General features: G+C 38.3%; 1 protein-coding gene across 1 annotated transcript in view; it reads left to right on the top strand.

Annotated features, from left to right (window-relative positions):
- The window catches only part of FMN2 (formin 2), a 281,809-nt gene that overhangs the window by 62,148 nt on the left and 198,219 nt on the right, over positions 1-21,442 (top strand). The window contains exon 3 of the mRNA XM_072970983.1: positions 15,877-16,024. Within this exon, the coding sequence (XP_072827084.1) occupies positions 15,877-16,024 (148 nt within the window). The remainder of the gene's footprint in view (positions 1-15,876; positions 16,025-21,442) is intronic.

Below are 21,442 nucleotides of genomic sequence, written 5' to 3'. Positions count from 1 at the left end.
TGCCCCAACTAATGTTCCCTTATGATTTTACTACCCTGTGTGTCAGTCCTAAAACACTGTAGTTTAATTTTACCTGCTTCTGGAACTTGGATATAAATATCTTACAATATGCATCTTTGTCTGCTTCTTTTGCTCACATTAAGTGAAGTTGTATTTTACTTTCATTTTGTCTTGTTTCCCACTGTGTGAAGACTTCATACTTTAAACAAGTGCTCTGCTGTTTATGAACACGTCTGTTGTATGTTTTCGGTGACTTCAAATAATGCTGTTGTGGACGTGCTCGTACGTCTCTCTCGATGAGCACGTGTACACATCCCTGTTGGGTACATACCTAGGAGTGGAGTTGCTTGGTCATAGGATATGCGTATATTCAGCTTTATGAGATAGGGCAAAATGATTTTCTTAAGTGATTTTACCAGTTTACAGCTCCATCAGTGGGATATGAGAATTCCCATTGTTCTGCGTTAATGGCAACTTTGGCATTGTCGCTCTTTTTTTTTTTTTTTAATGACTTTAACCATTCTGGTGGATGTGTCATGTTATGTACTGTGGTTTTAATTTATATTTCTCTGATTATTAATGTGGTTGACAACTTTTTCTTATGTCTGTGTATTCTCCTTTGAGGTTTCTTGCTTATCTTTCTATGGGTTGATTGTATTTTTCTTAGTGACTATAGCATCTCTTTGTTATGGATTCCTACCCATGGTCACTTAAGCTCTTACTTTCTTCATGGTGTCTTTCGATGCTTACTTTTAATGTAGTCTAAATTATCAATCTTTTCCTCTCTAGCTACGGTACTGGATGTTCTGTTTAAGAGTCTTTTTCTACTCTGCAAACAACAAAATATCCTCCTTTAATATCTTCAGAAGCTTTGTTGTTCTGTTTTGTACTTGGATCTACAATCGCCTTGGACAGCATGTTTGTGAGGCAGAGATCACATTTCATCATCTATCTCTGTAGGTGAGAGTCTGCTATGCGGATCTCTGTCCTATTTCTTGTGTGTTTGTGTCTCCTTGTATAAATGTTAGAGCGCTTAGTTATTGTTGCGTTGTAATAGGTCTTGTTATCTGGAACAGTAACTCTTTCCATTTTGTTTTTTTAAAGATTATCTTGGCCATTTTCGGCTCTTTTGAATATGAATTTTAGAATCAGTTTATCATATCTCACTAAAACACACTTGTACAATTGGGATGTTGCTTAGAATTTCATTAAATTTAACTACCAGTTCAGAGAACAGTGAAATAACTGAGGCTTCAAACCCACAAATGTGATCAATTTGTTTATACACACCTAAGTCATTTTTATTTTCTCTCGTTGAAGCCTTTTTTAAAAAATTAAGTATGACATATATTAGTTTCAAGTTACAGGATAATACTTTGATATTTGCATATATTGTGAAGTGATGACCACAGTAAGTCTAGTTAAACATCTGTCAGCCTACATAGTTACAAACTTCTTTTTTCTTGTGATGAGAACTTTCAAGATCTATTAACTACAATCACCATGCTATATATTACATCGCTGGTACCTCCTTATCTTATAACTGAAAGTTTGTGCCTTTTGATCACCTTGACGCATTTCACCCACCATCTCTGGTAACCACCAATCTGTTCTCTGTGTCTATGAGATTAGGTTTTTTTTTTAAATTCCACATATAATTCAGAACATACGGTATTTGTCTTTCTCTGTCTGACTTATTTCTCTTAGCATAATGGTCCATCTATGTTTTCTCAAATGGCAAGATTTCATTCTTATTTTTTTAATGGCTAAATATTCCATTGTATATATAGACAACATTTTCCTCATTAATCCATTGATGGACATTTAGGTTGTTTACATATCTTGACTATTGCAAAACTCTGCAGTGAACATGGGTGTACGTATATCTTTCTGAATTAGTGTTTTCAGTTTTTGCTAGTAAATATCTCAAAGTAGAATTGTTGGATCATATGGTAGTTCTGTTTTTAATTTTTTTGAGGAACCTGCATACTGTTTTTCATAGTAGCTGCACCACTTTACATTCCTACCAACTGTGCACAAAGGTTCCCTTTTCTCCACATCCTCTCCAACAAATCATAATAAAATTTATATGGAACCACAAAAGACCTAGAATTGCCAAAACATTACTGAAGAAAAAGAGGCTGGAGGAATAACTCTCTCAGACAATACTGTAGAGCTACAGTAATCAAAACAGCATGGTATTGGTACAAAAACAGGCATGTGGACCAATGGAACAGAATAGAGAGCCCAGAAATGAACCCACAAACTTTTGGTCAACTAGTCTTCGACAAAGGAGGCAAGAATATACAATAGAATAAAGACAGTCTCTTCAGGAAATGGTGTTGGGAAAACTGGATGGCAGCATGTAAATCAATGAAGCTGGAACACTCCTTTATACCATACACAAAAATAAACTCAAAATGGATCAAAGACTTAAACATAAGACAAGATATGATAAATCTCCAGCACTTGTTATTGCTTGTCAGTCTTAATGATTACCGTTCTTGCAGGTGTGAGGTGAGAAGTGATATCTCACTGTGATGTTGACTTGCATTTCCCTGATGATGAGTGATGTTGAGCACCTTCTGTGTACCTGTTAGCCATTTAGATATCTTCTCTGGGAAAAATGTCTGTTTAGTTCTTGTACCCGTTTTTAATTGGATTGTTTGTTCTTTGTTATTAAGTTATATGAGTTCTTTATAAATTTTAGATATTAACCCCATATCCAATACATGGTTTGCAAAATTTTTCCCCCATTCTGTACGTTGCCTTTTCATTTTGTTGATGATTTCTTTTGCTGTGCAGAAGCTTGTAAGTTTGATGTAATCCCACTGGTTGGATTTTTTTTTCTTTTTTTAAATTTGTGCTTATGGTGTACTACCTATAAAATCATTGCCAAGAACAATGTTGAGGTGCTTCCTCCCTATGTTTTCTTCCAGGAGTTCTGTGGTTTCAGGCCTTATGTTTAAACCTTTGATCCATTTTTGAGTTAATTTTTCTGAGTAATGTAAGACAGGGGTCCAGTGTTACTTCCTGCATTTATTTACCCAGTTTCCCCAACACCGTTTATTGAAGAGACTATCCTTTCCCCCCTGAATGTCCCTAGCCTCCTTATCACATACTAGTTGACTGGATATGTGGAGATTTAATTCTGGGCTCTCTATTCTGTTCCATTGGTCTGTGTCTATTTCTATGCCAGTATCATTAAAGTATTTTTAAAGAATTTTTAAAGGTTTATTTTGTGTTTGTGGATGGAGAGAACAATTGATTTTTGTATGTTGATTTTGTATTCAGCAATCATGCAAAATTTACTATTTCTAATTGTTTATATGTCTTTTTGGAAATTTTTATGTATGCAGTCATGTCATCGTGAATAATGACAGTTTTATTTCTTCTCCGATCTTTTGTTTGTCTTGTTTGTTCAATAATTTCTAGACTGAGTAGGAAAAATGGTTAAAAGGAAGACGGAGTGGTAGTAGTGGCATCATTTTCTCATTCCCAAACTTACAAGTACAGGCATGTCACCGTTTTATCAGATCAAGCAAGTTGTCTTCTGTAGTCAGCCCTCCATATCTATGAGTTTTGCATCCACAGTTGGCTGAATCCGTGGATCAAAAATACTTGGAAAAAAATTCCAGAAGGTTCCAAAAAGCCACACTTGAATTTGCTGAATGCTAACAAATATTTATATAGCATTTATGTTGTTGTAATAGGTATTCTGAGTAATCTAGTGTTGATTTAAAAGTATACGGAGGAGGTACACAGGTCATATGCAAACTCTGCGGCACTTTACATTTTATGTAAGAACTTGAACGTCTGTGGATTTTGGTATCTGTGGGGATCTGGGAACAATCCATATTACGTGGATTTAATTTTAAATGTGAAGCCTATCTTATTTTCCTGGAATCAGCCCACATTGTGATACATCATTCTTTTAATGCTCCACTGAATTCAGTTTGCTAGTATGTTTTGGATTTTTTTCATCCATATTCAGGAAAGTGCTTGGCCTGTATTTTTCCTTTCTCATAATGTCCTTTTTACATTTGCTGCCTCTGCTATGCTGGTCTAACTAAATAAGTTGAGGAGTGTTCCCTCTTTCTCTGTTCCTCGGAGGAATTTGCATAAGACTGGTGTTCTTTCTTCCTCAAGGGTTCAGGCAGAATTTGTCCATCTAGCCAACTGAGTCTGGAGTGTTCTTTATGAGACAGTTTTTAATTTTTAGTTTAATTTCAGTTATGAGACTATTCCCATTTTTCTGTTTTTCTCTATTTTGGTAAGTTGCATTTTTAAAAGAATTTATTCATTTCATCTAATATTTTTAAACGTTTGGTATAATTTTTTAAAATATTTACTCTATTTTTTAATATCTGTAGGAGATGTGTACTTTTCATTTTTTTTATTTCCAGCACTGATTAATTGTATTTCTACCTAATAATACTTGTCAGAGGTGTTCAATTTTATTAGCTTTTTTGGAGGACTTCTTTTAGGTTATTTTATTAGTAGTTTTACCTGTTTTCTTCCTTCTCTCTTTGGACTGAATTGCTGTTTTATTTTCCCTGTACATTCTTGAGATGTATATTTAACTTACTGACTTTTTAATATATGCGTTTAAACCTAAAAATTGCTGATTCAGTTAGCATTTATTACTAATGCTTTGAATTCTTTATTTGGTAAATCATTTTTTTCTTGTTTCATTAGTTGATTTTTCAGGGTTTTTCTCTTGTTCTTTCAATTGAGAAAAATTCCTCTGTCTTCTCATTTTGCTTAGCTTTCCTCTGTCTCTACAAAATTAGGTGAAGCAATTAACTATTGTGGTCTTGAAGGGAAGCTTCCCTGTGCAGCCTGTATGTGCCCAGTGGCTTTGGTTGGAGAGCCGGATCTGATGTGAGCCTAAGTCATGTCTCCCCCCAGGCTGCGCTGGCAGCTATCACCTTGGTAGGATGTAGAGCTGGAGATGGAGAGGCTATGGCCTGAGCAAGGTGTGAACCAGGGCTTCTCTGCTCAGTAGCCAGCACCACCCTGTTTGGGGCAGGGTCTGGTTCCCAGTTGCTGGAGCAGAAGCCCTGAGGGTCAAGTCCAAACTGGCTCCATTCTCTCTTAAGTGTGTGCTGTACCCTCTCCTGGCACCAGTATTCTTGCCCCAAAAGGGAGCAGTGCTGAAAGACGAGGGACCAGAGTGGACACGTGGCTGTGGCCATCCTGGCCCCAGTCAGATCGAGGACAACACCCAGTGTGCCACCTCCGAATGCCAGTAGTGGCTGCCACCACCCCGTTCAGATGCTGCTCCAGGTCTAAGCTGGCTCCATCTCTCACAACCGCACACTCCTCCCGACTGAGGCAGACTTCCCCCTAGTGTGGGGCTGCAGTGTGGAGCAACTGGGGCTGAGCGGGCACCACGCTCATGCTGGGGTGTGCCCCAGGGCAGCCAGGGCAAACTCTGGCCGGAGTCTTGTGCAGTTTCAGTCGCTTCCTCGTCCTTATTTTGGGTATAAGCAAGTGTGTGCATGCTCTTCATGGATGAGCATCGTCTGGATTTCCTAGAGCCCTCCTCTTAGTCCCACTGGTTTTCAAACCAGACAAGGGGGGGACTCGTCTTCCCTGGTGCCCAGTGTGTGCCTCCTAAGCTCACTGCTCAGGGAGATCTCTGTCTGGTAATCCCCCTCCTTTTCTGTGTCCCCCCTCCCAGGGGTGCAATCCTGACCTGATTGCTTCTCTTCTGTTCCTGCCCCGTGACTTGTGTAATTTTCTTACAGCCTTGCTGTGCAGGGGTCTTTGTGCCGGTCTCCAGTTGGCTTTCAGTGGGAATTGTTCCACATGCAGCTGTATTTTTGATGTGTTCATGAGGGAAGGTGACCTCCGTGTCCTCCTACTGCACCATGTAGATCGCTTCTGAATCCTAATAGTGATGGCATATCCTAATAGTTTCTAATTATTCATTTAAACAGTATTTTCTATTTGATTCTCTTGTCTTTGAATAATAGGTGATTTAACATTGTATTGCTTAATCCCCAAATATATGGAGCCTTTCTCTTATTTATTACTGATTTCTAATTTAATTGTATTAAGAGAATGCTCTTCATTTCAGTATGTTGCTGTTTATTGAGATGAACTTTATAGTCCAAGAAGTGGTCAATTTTCATAAATGTGCTGTGTGTGCTTAAAAAGAATGCTTTGGGTGAAATGTTCTACATAAGTCTGTTAAGTAAATTTGCTGATATTGTTGCTCAGATCTTTCATTTCCTTACCGACTTTCTTTTTCTTTTCTTTCTAGCTGTTACTGCAAAGTTACCTCCACTATATTTGCAGACGTGTTCTTTAATAGCTCTGCCAATTTTTGCTTTATGTATTTGAGGCCATGTTATTAAGTCATACATTTTAGAATTATTTTCCTTATGGATTACGTTTTTATCATTAATAAGTTTTCTTCTTTATTTCTTCAGAAGCTATTGTGCCTTAAGCTCTGTTATTTCATATTAATATAGCTATATTCACTTTATTACCATGTTATATCATTTTCCTTCCAAAAAAATGATAATTTTAATGTATCTTTTTTTATTTGTATCTCTTTAAAATTCATTTGGAGTTTATTTTTTATCTAGTCCAACAGTCTTTTATTTTTTATTGAAATGTCAGTAAGTCCACTTATATTTAATAAAATGTTTAAGTGGTTGGATCTAAAATGTTATTTTATTATGTATTTTCTATTTGTTTCATCTGTTCTAAATTCCCTTGTGTTTCCTTTGGGTTCATCGAGTATTTTTTTAGTATTTCATTTTCCCTCTTTGGTGGTTTAAAATTATATGCTCTTATCATTATTTTAGTGATGATCTTTTAAAAAAATCACACATTTTTGCTTTATTTTGGTACTTATACCTGCTTGCAGACAAAGTAAGCAAATTTAAAACTTTAAAATTTATTCTACTCCCACGTTGCATGTTTTTGTTTTTTTATTTCTCTGTATATATTAAACCTCCATAAGACATTAATATTATTGTTTATTATTGTCAGCCTTTATTTAATCTGTTTTCATTGCTTTCTACCTTTCTGTACCTGTAGGCTTCTATTTGGAATTATTTTCTTTCTACTTGAAGGGATTTATTTTTGTATTTCCTTCAGTGCAGTTCTGCTAGTTGACAAAAATTATTATTATTGGTCTTAAAGTAGATTTCTTTCATTTTCTTTCTTGATAGATGCATTTATCAGGGTAGAATTTTAGTAGCTATTTCAGCATTTATTTTATTTTTTCTATTTTTTATTGAAGTATAGTTGATTCACAGTATTATATTAGTTTTAAGCAATTCAGTATTTATACTCTGTTTAAAGTTCTTACAAAATAATGGCTATAATTCCATGTGTTGTACAATATATCCTTGTTGCTTGTCTATTTTATATACAGTACTTTCTATCTCTTACGTCCCTACCCCTATCTTGCCCCTTCACCCCTTCCCTTTGCCCTTTGTGAATTTTGCTAGTAACCACTAGTTTATTTTCTATATATGTAAGTAAGTTTCTGTTTTGCATTATACATTCGTTTAATTTTTCAGATTTGACATATTAGTGATATCATACAATATTTGTCTTTTTCTGACTTATTTTACTATGCATAATATTGTCTAGGTCCATCCATGTTGCTGCAAGTGGCAGAACGTCACTGTTTCATGGCTGAGTAATACTCCATTGTATATAGATACAGGCTACGTCTTCTTTATCCATTTATCTGCTGATGCACACTTGGTTTTCTTCCATATCCTGGATACTGTAAATAGCGCTGCTTTGAACATTGGGATGCACGTATCTTTTTGAATTAGAGTTTTTGTTTTTTCCAGATATCTACCCAGGAGTGGAATTACTGGACCATATGGTAGTTCTGTTTTTAGTTTTCTGAGGAACCTTCATACTAGTTCCATAATGGTTGCACCAATTTACATTCCCATCAACAATGTACAAGGGTTCACTTTTCTCCATATGCTCGCCAACTTTGTTATTTTTCAGACTTTTGATGATAGCCATTTTGACAGGTGTGAGGTAATATTTCATTGTTACTTTGCTTTGCATTTTTCTAATAATTAGCAGTGTTGAACATCTTTTCATATGCCTCAGTCATCTGTATGTCTTCTTTGGAAAAATACCTGTTTGAACCTTCTGCTCATTTTTGATTCAGTTTTTTTTTTATATATTGAATTGTATGAGCTGTTTATATATTTTGGATATTAACCCCTTATCAGTGATATGATTTACAAATATTTTCTCCCATTCTGTATGCTGTGTTTTTTCGTTTTGTCCATGGTTTCTTTTGCTGTGCAAAAATCTTTTAAGGTTAATTAGATCCCATTTATTTATTTTTGCTTTTGTTTAATTTGCTTTAGGAGACAGGTCCATAAAAATATTGTGATGGTTTATGTCAAAGAGTCTTCTGCCTATGTTCTCTCCTGGGAGCTTTATGGTTTCATCTCTTCCATTTAGGTCTTTAGTCCATTTGAATTTATTTTTGCATATGGTATGAGGAAATGTTCTAATCTCATTCTTTTACATGTAGCTGTCCAGTTTCCCAGCACTATTTTATTTTAACTTTTTTTTATTGGTTTATAATAATTTTACAATGTTGTGTCAAATTCCAGTGTAGAGCACAATTTTTCAGTTATACATGAACATGTGTATATACACTGTCACATTCTTCTTTGCTGTGAGCTACCACAAGATCTTGTATATATTTCCCTGTGCTATACGGTATAATCTTGTTTATCTATTCTACATATGCCTGTCAGTATCTTATAGCCTTTGTTTTAAAGTCTGTTTTTCTAATGTGAGTTTTGCTACCACCCCTCATTTTTTGTCCTATTTGCATGAAGTATCTTTTTTCCATTCCCTCACTTTCAGTCTGTATGTGTCTTTAGCCCTTCCTACACAATTACATGTGTATCTTTCTGACAGCTTTGGTTGTACAATAGTCCTTCTGCCATTTTCCAGTTAGCTCTTGATGAGCTTCGTGCCACATATAGATGTGTGTTTGATGTGTTCATCAGAAGAGGTGAGCTCCACATCATCTTTCTCTACCACCTTGATTGAGCCCATTTCAGCATTTTAAAAAGACCATTCCAGCATCTTATAGCTTCCAATGACACTGACTCCTTAAGAAAAATAGTCTATTTATTGCTTTCTGCTGTTAATCCACTTTTTGTGGCTGCTTTTAAAATTTTATTTTTACCTTTGTTCCATAAAAACTTTACTATATGTACCTAAGTGTGATTGTCTTTATATTTTTTCTTTTAGTATTCACAGGGCTTCTTAAAGCAGTGACATGAAAATTTTCTCTCTCATTTTCTAGTGTCATCAGCCATGGCCTCTCTTCAGATGATGCCTCAGTGTTATCCTGTCTGTTTTCCTTTTGTCAGTTCGGTTACACCGTGGGTTATAGTTTCTCGCTGCTTCCTTTATGTCTCTTATTCTCTCTGTGGTATTAACGATCCTTTTGACTCTGTGTTTCATCTTAGATAGCTTCTTTTGATCTCTCTTCAAATGCACTAACTCTCTATTCAGCTGCTTCTAACCTACCATTAAACACATCTATTGCCTAGTTTAATTTTGGTTATTTTATTTATCAGTTCTAGAATTTCTCATTTTTTATTGTTCATGGTTTTGTATTGGAATTCTACAATTCATCTTTTATTTTCTTGAAATGATGCAACATAATTATTTTCAAATGTGTCTGGTAATATCTGAGGCACTTACATGTCTTCTGTTATTTTTCTGTTGGTTTTTAGAAATTTTCTATTTGTCTCAGCATGTTTGTAGTTATTTTTTTTTTATTTTATGCTGTATAGATACCTGAATTGATATAATCTTTTTACAGACAGGATTTGTATTTGGTCTTGCCAGGGACCTGGGACACTAGCATTCCAGGATCAGCTTGAATGCTATTCAGGGATTTAGATGATTTGAAGTTGAATTTCGGACTACTTCTAGTTTGCCTTTATTCCTACCTCGTGTGATGGCCTCTTGAATTCTAACATACAGTGAAGGTGTCACTAGGGTCAACCCCTATAGGATCACCATCCTCCGATCCTTTCCCTCAGAACCTGCAGTCAGATGCTCACAGAAACCCTCAGGGAAAAAGTGAGCACCGGTGTCCGCTTCCTAGGTGGGTGTCCTCCCCTGGATTCCTGCTTTTCGGTTTCTCAGTTTCATACTCCCCTCCCCTTTGCCCTTCAGCAGGATAAGTATACATGTACGTGTATATATTCATATATACACACGCACGTACAGACACACACATATACACATATATGTGCTTTTTTCTGGTCTTCAGCAAAAGAGTGGTTCTAATGGCCTCTTCTGTCATTACCTCAGTTATTAATTTTGCAATGCACGTGCACTTAATAGCCTGTTACTTTCACTTATGAACATATGTCATGAAGAAAATGTTACAGGGCACTTGATGTGATACGATTTTAATGACTCTCGCTTATTTGTACCGACCATAATTTTTTATTCATATTGCTGTTTTTGGAAATTTTGCTTTTTTCTCTTTTTTAAACATAAATAATTGATATAAATATATTCTAATACGTGAATATTTTTACACATCTTTAATATACTTTTTCCTCAGAGAAAACTCTGTAGGTAGAATTGCTGGTTCCAAAGGGATCAGTATTTAAGTTCTTTGGATGCTCAATTCCCTTCCACAAAATTTGCACGAATTTGCAGTCTCAGTAGGAGTAATGTCAGTGCTTGTTTTGAATACAGATTTAGGAAAACACCCCTTTATATTATCCTGAAACAATTTCAAAGACCTCAGCTCAACTTTAGATTTAGTTTCTTGATGTTACTCTTGCTATTCATTTATATTTAACATTTTTATATACTCAGTTGACCTTTGAACAGTGTAGGGGGCAATCCACCTGTATGGTATAGTTGGACCCCGTATCTGTGGTTCCTCTGCACCTGCAGATTCAGTCACGCACAGGCTGGGCAATACTGTAGTATTTACTGCTGAAAAAATCTGAGTATAAGTGGACCCTCACAATTCAAATCTGCATTGTTCAAAGGTCACATGTACCCTTCCAGGTTTGTAACTTCTTATTTAAAAATGAGCCAGGGGTGCTTTGGGCTGTCACATTCACGTATTCTGTCTAGAGCTGATTACGCAGCTCTAGCGTAATGTTAATTGTGTCAAGGTTGTGGCAGAAATATAAATTATCAGTGTGAAAATGATCCAATAATTTTAAAATGTGCATATTATGTTATTATAAAAGCATGTGCAGTACGATCACAGCTCCATAAAATAGTCAGAGAAAGAACAGGCCCAGTGGGTGCTGCTGTGTGTGGTACTGATTACTTACTTTTATCTCCCCTGTTTCAAAGCAGCCATATACAGTTGTGCTGTGTTTTTTTTTTTAATAACTAAATGATCAGTGCAAACCAAAATATCATGAGGACAATTTAGTCTGTTATCAGTGGACCTACCTTTTATTCAGCCAGTCATCCTGTAAAAAGTTCAACTGAGTTAAAGTAGAAATGGATCTTCCATTGTTTCCCTAATACTAATAATGTGTTTATCATCACCTTATTCCAAAAAGTATTCACAATGACTAGTAAGAAAAGGAAGATCACATAACACAAGATGATAAAAATCAGCTATGAGTGAAAAGGGAAAAAAAAGACAACACTGTGGGAGGAACGTGAAACGGAGCTGGGATTGAGACTAACCAGAAACATGCATTCCGGAGCCCAGACCTGAGGCAGGCGGGCCGTGTACTTACTTCAAATGTTTTAATGGCCAGAACGAAAGGCACGTCTCATCCATAAGATTACAAAGCACAAATAAGCTCAATATGCCATCCAAGTATTTAGTTCCTCAAATGAAGCTGTGAAGTTCTAAGACAAGAACTTCCACCTTCAGACCCTCCTGCAGACAGCGCTGTGTGAGGGGATGGGCGTGCCCCAGGCTACTCCCAGGGGTCCTCGCCGTCTCCCTCCTCAGAGCTCATACCCAGGCCAGGTCCTGAGGCCAGCTGACCAGGTGCAGGCGAAGAGCCCTCTGCCGGCCTGAGATGCACTCTTCAGTGCCCTGCAGGGTAGAGGGAGTACCTGTGAAGAAGTGGGTGCGCGGCTCACTGTGGGGCAATGTTTTACATTGTTTCCCTCAGTCAAACTTCTGATATTTGTTGGGAGAGTGTACTTCCTGGAATGTCTAGGATGCACTTACTGTATTTTAGTGCTCAAATATGGCTCCTTGGGCCTTGATGGACACTTGAGCTGGGGCAGTGCTGAGAGCATCTTAGAAAGTGAGGAGCCCAGACTAAGATTGTTCCCACATGTGTGGACCGCCCATCTCCACCCACTGACGAGTCACAGGAGTGTCAGTGGGAAGACGGGAAGGGCACCATGCCTCTCTGAGAGTCATTAGGATTCCGCTTTAATATACAGACGGAGGGCAATGAGATTTTCTTGTGTGTAGTGAGCACCATCAGAAAAATGTTAACCTGAAATATTTTAAGGTGATAACCAAACCCTCATCTTCACTAGACGAATCTCAATGAAGCACTCTTAGAGTCCCTGACTTTGATCACTGTAATTTTCTTGTGGGCCCTCTGAAATAGACTATTTGTGGATTATAGCTGAGTTATTTGGGAGGCCATTATTTATAGGCCAGTTAAAAAATGGGGAAGTATCTGCTAAAAGAAACTTATTTTTCTTTTTTTGAAATAGCAGGCTTCTGACCTATTTTTGCCACTTTTAGATTGTGATTTTAAAGCTTCTGATCTGCCTATGGTAGAAAGCTTGTATCTGTTTCTTTATAGGAGGAAATGGTCCAGTTCAATAAAAGTCAAACAGATTTAAGAATTTAAGGCTGTAGAGTAGTGCCAGGGAAACATATCCCTGTTGTAACTCAGATATAAAACTGTGGTTTATTTTGTTAAAAGACAATTTTATTGACCTTGACCCGTGTAGGTCCTTAATACTCACTGTGTGTCTGTTATGTACACAGAATGACATCCAGGGGGAAAAAAGGGGACATAGGGTATGGTTGGTAGCCGGTGCCAAGGAGCTTATATATCGTACTTGGGAAGATAACAAACACATTTCCCACAAGTTAATCAGGAAAACAACAGAGAAATAGACAAACATGGATGGTTGAGGGAATGCCACAGGGAATTATTCACTGAATTCAAAACTTAGTGACAATCAGCACGAACGTCAAGTCTGCAGACTAAAGTTTGATCAGCTAACTTCTCTTCATAAAGCAGAGATTTGGTGCTGGTTCTGTGGTGGTGTTGTGTACGTATGATGACAATTTTGAATTCCTCTGTAAAGGATTTTTTAACACATAGGAAATGTGCAATTATTCTAATCAAACATAGGTGAAAGGAAATCAAAACAAGTAGTAGTCATGGTGGTTATACTTGAGTAACACCATGTGGTTTTCATAGCTCTTTCCACATGGTACTCGCTCCCACCTCATGCCAATCTTATAAGAAAGACCAGAGCAGGCATTTTTTTCTGAGTTACCGGTGAGCACATCGAGACCTCATAAAGTAACGAGATTTGTCTCGGGTGCAGCACTGAGTATATACTAGGAGTTTTGTCTTTATACTAGGATGTCTTGACAAGCCACCTCTTTTGTCAAAAAAGAAAAACAGTTATCTGACAATTGTGTTAATTCAGTGAACATGAAGTGGCTTTTATGAAGTCATCTTAACATCACCAAGTACCTGGACCTGTGGATATACCTCAGGTGCTGAAGGAGGTTTCAGTCATTTGGAGGGAAGCTGAGATGCACTCAGGACACTGTTAGGCAGGCATGCTGGCTCAGCCTCATGATCCAGGAGCGATGAGGTGAGACGTCAACTCAGCGTCATAACTGACCGGTTTCCGTGAGTGGGGAGGACTGGGGAGGCGTGCTGGCGGAGTGGGGCTTCACTTAGGAAACATGGAGGGAGGAACATAGAAACATTTAAAGGACAAGGTGAAGAGTGGACACTGGATTCTGTAGATGTTAGAGAGACATGAAAGACATTTGTGTTTCACCTTTTCTCTGCTAGTGGAGCCACAGGATGAGGGAGAGGATTTGAGGTTTCCGTGACAGCACTGAAGCGCATCCCAGTCCTGGGCTGTGACTGCAGGCCTGGAGCGCTGGCTAACGTTGCTTTTGGTTTATGTCAGGTGTAGAGAGTACTTTGAGCAAACCTTGTGTTTTGGTAAATGACGAAATCCTGAGTAAAACCATTTATCGCCTTAGCTGCTGCCGCCGCCTCTTTCATGTGGAGCAAATGACGTCAGAGGCTGAGTGGCTTTATTATCAGGGTGCTGAAGCTGTCAGTGAGAGTCCCCTTTTCAGGGAAGGTACAGCTTGCTACCCTGGCACTTTTGACGACTCCTTCCATGAAAGGTTCACATAATGCAGATAAGAAGGGGGGATTCTGTGCCTAACGGCTGCCAGCAGCCTAGGAGACGTTTCCTAAACCAGCGGCTCGATGCAGCGCCATCGGGCATCCTGCCTTGACATCGCCCCTCGCCCAAGTCTTACCTTGTTCTTGTAAGAATGAGGATATTCTCTGATGTTTTTGCTGGTCCACATTCATTGAATTCCTTTAGTTTTACCAATGAAAGCTCATTTCTAATACCATGTCAATTAAACCACCTATTTTGCCAATGAAAAGCAATTTCTGATATTCAGTATGCCAAATAGCAAAGCTTCTGGCGTCAATCAAGATACGAATACTTGAAAGAGATGTGAGAGTCTGAAATGCTTGTCCAGGTCTGAAATGGGGCCTTTCTGGTTCAATACTAGCTGACCTGGGAAACTGAGTTCTCAGTTTGGGCCAGTGACTGTCCCTAAAGGTAAAGCTTAAACTAACCGATCTATACATTGTATTCGACTGTTAATGCTGAAGAATATTTTATGAATTTTTAAAATTAATTTGTTAAACAAATTACAGAGATAGCAATGCCTGTCTATTGGTTAACTCAGTTTACTTTACAGCTGCAGCGGGGTGGTTACAGTAAGTCTTTTGTTTTTGTTTCTACTCCTCTGTTATTCTCTCTGCTCTGCTTTAAGTTGATCAGAGGTTTCGGGAGGTATAGCTGTAAGTAAGGAGAATGTCACGCAGAGAACCGAGCGCATGTGTAACTGGGTGCATGGATCCTAAAGCAGTGAAGTCCTGATGAGCACTTTCCCAAGGTGTTTGTAAGGTCTCGGAGTGGCCTTCTCTGAGATTTCCACTCTGCTTCCTGGCACAAGGTGTAGTTATGAGCCTGCTTCTCATTCTGTCCAGATTCTGCTGGTCTGCAGCCGGGAAGAGCTTTCTTTGCCAGATTCCGGTCCAGTTCTTTTCTTCTTGGCAGAGTCATTTATTTTTTCATAGTTTCTCTCCCAAACGGTTCCCAACCTGGACTCAGGATGAATCAGTTTCCTGGGCTTTGTGTTGATGAAGGCAAGGAAGCCATTATTGTCCTGTGATGCCCAGCACAGCCTGTCCACTGACTTTGCCTCAAGTTTTTAAATAGATTTCAAAGGGACATCATAGTCCAGGGTATTGAAGATGCCTCGTCAGGGAGCTCTGGGATTGAGCGGATTTTCTGACCTTATAATCCCCTCTTACCCCCAAAGAAAGAGACTTAAATTTTACCATAAAAAAGAAGTTGAGATACATATGGTTATGAAAATGAAATGACTGTGTGAAAGAATGTTTGTTATGAATCTACACTGAATAGTATAAAATGCTGATTAATGCTGTATATAGAGAGATGGATGCCCACCACACATATATATTTATGATGGAAATGATGTTGCAATATATCAATCAAGAAGACGTGCATTTTGTGATTGAATTAAAATAGTTTAAAATTTTTGTTTTGTTTTGTTTTCAAATGCAGCAAGATCAACTTTACACCTGGGCTGCGGTTAGTCAACCCACACACTCACTGGATTATATAGACGGACAGTTTCCCAGGCGAGTCCCGTCTGCTTGGCCACCATCTAAACCTCCTGATGAAGAACCCAGGCCCAGGGATGCTGACGCAGGTAGGCCCCCAGGAGGAGTGAATGCTCTGAAGGTCACAGCAGGTGTCTGTGTGGTGCTTACTGGGTAGCAAGCCTGGGTTTCTCTTCTAAGTATTTCTTAGATTAACTCAAGCAAAATCACTGGGAAGCTCGTTAAATTGAAATTTATTATGCTCCAACTTCAAGGCTGCTGAGTTAGACTTTTGGGGAATGGAACACTGGCCTTTCTGGTGACTTCTGTCTATTCTTAGTCTGAGAACCACCGCTTCAGGGTCCAGCTGTGGCCGCCACGCGAGGAGAGGCTGCACACCCCGCGTGGGCTGAGAGCTTGGAAGGGAAGTTCTGTCTATTGGCTTCGAAGGTGGTGGCCACCTCTTCCCACTGTCTCTTCCCGTATTGCTTTCTTTATGCTTTTCTTCATTTTTTCCTTTGCCTTCAGGGATGACTGAGACAGGCAAGATAGAGATACACATTCTACTAAATCTAAATTTTAAGGAATCTTAAAAATTGTACAGTGTTCAGGTGTAATAGTTATTTCTCTAAAAAAATTTTTGGTTGTTTTTTCCTCTTTGTACATTGTGTTGTCCTTAAGTATTTTGTGTTATTTTTTAAGTACTTTGAAGATTACGTGAGATTAACATCACTTTATATGGAGCCCGAAACTAGTAAAGCACTTGATCGTATTGAATTAAGTATCACATTTTTGTAACAGTGTTTTTATGGAGTGTGGATATTTTATTCCTTCTTTCTTCTTTCATTTTGGCATAATGAAGTCCCAGCTGGTTTTTGGTGGACTGATCAGGAATATTGACATCTGATCCATCAGTGATGAGTAAATAGCAGAGCATTATCACTATTCAGAAATCTCTCCCTCACCAAGTTTTCCTAAATGGTAGCATGGGTGCTGGAGTTAAGAACTTTGATCCCCCCCACCCCCAATTGGCTTATTGAGAGAAAGACAGTGGGCAGAAGCTTGATTTGGACTTGTAATAAAGGGTGCAGCGTCTGCCGCTTATCAGCTTGAAACCTTGGGCAAGTTTCCAAACCACTGTACTCAATCTCTCCCCCTATAAAATGGTGATAAGAATAACATCTCCTGCACTGGGATATCGTGAGAATTATATGTTAAAGCACAGAATTAGCATTTAGAACGCAGTCATTATCTTCCTCATGAGCTCCCTTTAAAACCCACAGTGACCCACAGCGTCAGTGACTTTATTCTAGGCTCCCACCCGAAGGTCTGCAGAGGGAGCCTAGTGCTCATAACCTCCTGTTTTTATCCCAGTCCTGGAGCGATGTGTTTGCCTCTTTCTTCTTTGCACTGAGGCACTAAAAGGGGGCCCACCCCCAACCCTACATGTTCCTCTTTTAACATCCAGTGCTTTAGAAACACTGCTTAGAGTTTTCTTGGTGGACTGTACTCCCTGAGCAACAAATGAGAGATTCAGTGTAGAAACATTGTTCCATGTAGAGCTCTGAGTTTCTTGTGGTACAGAGTACAGCTGATCGAAGGCCAAGGTAGGGTTCCTTAATGCAGAGATCTTCAGGGCTGAGGGGGTTCTGACCATAATGGCACCTGGAAAAAAAATCAAGTACATAAAACCATATTTAGTTTTAAAAGGAAAACCATATAACTAAAGGTATTGATCCCATTAAATACACTATTTTATTTTTTTATGTTAAAAATTACTTACTGGTTTCAAATAGCCAGGTGTAGATACAGTAAAATTGATCAATTTCATTGAGACTTTTTTTTAATAATTGTTCTTATCTTATGTTTTACATCATTGATTAGGGAGATGTTTTCATTTTTTTCTTTTTTCTTCCCTAGTGTGTCTACCTTTCTTAACTTTTCTAACTGAAACATTTATACTATCCTTTAAAATTTTAGGGCAGTTTTAAAAAGTTATGAAACATTTTTTATTATTGATTTTGTTGTATACTGGAGGAACACTAGATGGAAAGTTAATTAGTGATAATCTGAATTTTAGTTTGGTAAAAGACAATAGTTGGAATTGATGCCAGGAAGTTTGCACCTAGTTTTTCCTTCATTATTTGACATAGCTTGCAAAATGCCAGAGCAGCAATTTTTTAATATAATGACTTGTCTCCTTTTAAAATATGCATTCTTGAAGAGGATGATGGAGGTAAGTAGAAAACAGTTTAATGTAGTGACTTGTTTTTCTCCAAGTTGATCTGTTATAAACCCAGTAGCCCAACAGCTGTTTTGTCCAAATGGTCCAGTGGCCCTGTCTAAGCTTTTCCTGCTGTGATTCCATAGGGCATTCTCATTCTGGGGCCTCACCGCCCTCCCTGTCCTAGGCAAGCAGTCAGTGGTAAGAATGAGAATGTCGATAATATGGTGAAAACCTTGCATAGAGTCTACTGCTTTAAAAAAAAAAAAGGGTATGAATTGCAAACTGACAACATAATTATGAATAGTGGTAAACTAGACAATGACTGGTGCATATTATTGTGCAGTGACATCATGGCTAAAATCACTATTTGCAATGCGTGGCCCCTTTCAATTTTAATTTAAAGTAAAAGGGCTCAGTGACTTTCTTCTTGAAAAAGAAAGACTTGTGGCTCCATCTTAGATAATTGACACCTTGGTTTTTCTTTGCCTTTTTTTTTTTTTTTTTTTTTTTTTTTTTTTTGTCCTCTGACTCTTCTTAATACTGATTTCTAATTCACATGTCCAGGTAATTCAGATTCATGGCGCTGCCTTTTCTGCCTTTCTCATGGAGCTCTCTTTCATTTTTCCATGATGCATTTTTTGAAATGGGTTTTTCTACACCTTTATATGTTGATGAAGAGACTGACCCTCTGTTAAATGACTCTGAGTGCACAGGCGGAGGTGAAGCCTCTGTGTCCTTCCCACCAGTGAGCTGCGCAAGGGCTGCAGACTCCTGGGGATCTTCCGCTCCCACCCTGCTCCCTACAACATGTTTCCGTTGTCCCCACAGAGGAACATAAGGTGTCGACAGTGACCTTGTGAGGTATGTAGAATGCCTCCTGGAAGGACAAGGCGAGTTAGGAGGAACTAATAAGGAAGTTAGGAAGCAACATGTCCAAAAGTTCATGGCAGAAAAATTAATAAGAAGAAAACTTTTTCAATGATCTTTTCTCTTCATCTTCCCTCTCTTCATTTTCCTTTACGTTTTTGATTCAACCCACCTCCCTGCCCTGGTGGTTGTTTCTTCTGGAGTCCCATGGCATTTTATTTAGATTTCTATCATTCGAATTATTTAGGTATGTAATTTATCTGTTTATACATATCTGTCTCTTAGGTAGACTCCCAACATTTTAAGACCTTTAGACATATAGTATATACTTAAATATTTGAGTAAATAAATGAAGATCTGATGTTGAAAAAGACATAAATAAATAAAATATCTACTCAGCACATAAATGCAAGTATTTGATGGAGTTTTGTGTGTGTGCTGAAACATCCCATGGACCATTTTAGGGGCTCAGTACCAAGTTTCAAAAGTTACTCAGTAGATTTACACAAGCAGATAATTAACTTTAGTTTTTGAATTCATGGAGAACAGGATCAAGATGTCTGGGTGTGAACAGAGACTGGATCATTCTGGGTGCATCTTTGGAAAATCAAGGCCCTTATCTTTAATAATGTGAGTGATCAAGAGAGTGAACAGAGGGCTGATTTTAGAAAGGCTACTGGGGCACAGAAAATCCTGGAGGAAAATATGGAAGGAGAGTAGAAACATGACAAACTTTTTATGTAGAAATCCTAAAAATTGTGTTTACATGCTGGCTGAAAGAATTGTAACCTACTCTGGCTCCAAAAAAAGGTTTGAGCAGCTTATGAATATATAAGGTGTCCAAAAGGACTGGAAAGGAAAATAGATTAAAATGAAAGGAATTTAGGATGGAAGAATAAAATGAAGCAGAATGTATTTCAGAAGGACTAGCAGTTTTTAAAGGTAGTTGCAAATTTATCCCTCAGGTTGAAAGTAGAAAGGGAGGTGGGAACAATTCTATATCGTGCCCTGGGTCCGTGAGATTCAAAGCAGTAGTCTCAGAGGCACAACTTTTTGGCCTCCTGTATCCAAAAGAGACTCTGTGGGATGTAATGCAAATACAGCATCACCTCGTCTCCACCTTTAGTCCTAATGCTCTAACACTTGTTCAGTGGAGGTGATGCAGAAGTTCTGTAAGGGGCCAAGGGCATGCTTGATAGCATTCATCTCTCAACTTGCTACATGGTCAAGGGATAAAATGTAGAACAGGTCAGGCGTGTCTCCTATAAATGGCTCTCCATGTTCAATTTTTCAAAAAGTCAGCCCACATTTCTCCCTTATATATGAAGCAAAAGCTCATGTGCTGATATCCTTTGCTGGCAATGAGCAGCGGATCCACACTATTAAATAATCCAATAAGCAGAATACAGGGTTGGCCCCTTTTAGGAAAATTACATATTTACCACATCTTCACTTGTGGAAGAACGTGGTACACCAGGATTAGAGACCTCTACCATTTATTAGGCCGCTAGTCATAAGTCATGCAATTGAAATGAAATGTAATGAATTCTCTTTCAATTAAATTGAGTAGATTTGGATCAAATTGATGTATACCATTAAAGAAACTGTAGTTTAATAATTTTGTGTAAGTGCATATTTCCTTAAAATGTAAAACTTATTAGAGGCTGCTTAATTCATTTTCAGGAGGCATAACTGTATACGTTAAAGGCGTGATTTGATTTATTTTCCATTCGTAGCAGAGCGGCATATCCTACTCGTGTTTCTTGCTGTCCTCTTACAAATGTGAAACTCATCCAGGTACATTTTGTCTTGTAAGTCGTAGGCTTATTTGTGGTGATGAAGAGATCATCTCTGAAACATATTTGGAGTTGTGGGGAGCCCAGACATTTTTGTGAGGGAACTTCAAAGAAAAAAAATGGAACATTTAAAGTTTTGTTAGAGATGCTCTTTATTCTACTTTGCGTCACAGTAATGTTTGTTCAAGCCAGGCTTGCTTCCTGATTCTTAAGAAGGGAAAGTGGAGTTGTCAGATGTCCCCTTGTAACCAACCTCACCAGTTACTCTTTAAAAGCCACCATCCTAGTTGATGAATGGGGCCCGGCTGCCAGCTCCGGAGTAGAAGGCAGTTCCCGAAAGTGCTCCCGGGCCCTGAGAGAGGAAAACGTGGGAGTTTGCACGAGGGGCAAGCATCTTGAGGATGCTGTAGGGCTGAGCGGGTTTCTCATGCACTCTTGCCCACCGACTCTAGACCTGAGCTGTTACTCAAGCCAGCTTCCTGGTTACTGGTCCCCAGCATGCTTGTTCCACATTATGCAATTTCTCAGTCTTACCTTTACTGTTTCTCTTTCCCTTCCTTTTCTTCCTTTTACTTTCTACTATCTTCTTTCTCCTTAACATTCACTTTTCTTTCTTCTCTATTCTCATTAATCCCCCC

Source organism: Vicugna pacos, chromosome 11 (genome assembly GCF_048564905.1).
Source record: "Vicugna pacos chromosome 11, VicPac4, whole genome shotgun sequence".
Lineage (NCBI taxonomy): Eukaryota > Metazoa > Chordata > Mammalia > Artiodactyla > Camelidae > Vicugna > Vicugna pacos.
Note: the sequence above shows the minus strand (reverse complement) of the source record. Positions and strands in the feature narration are given on the sequence as shown.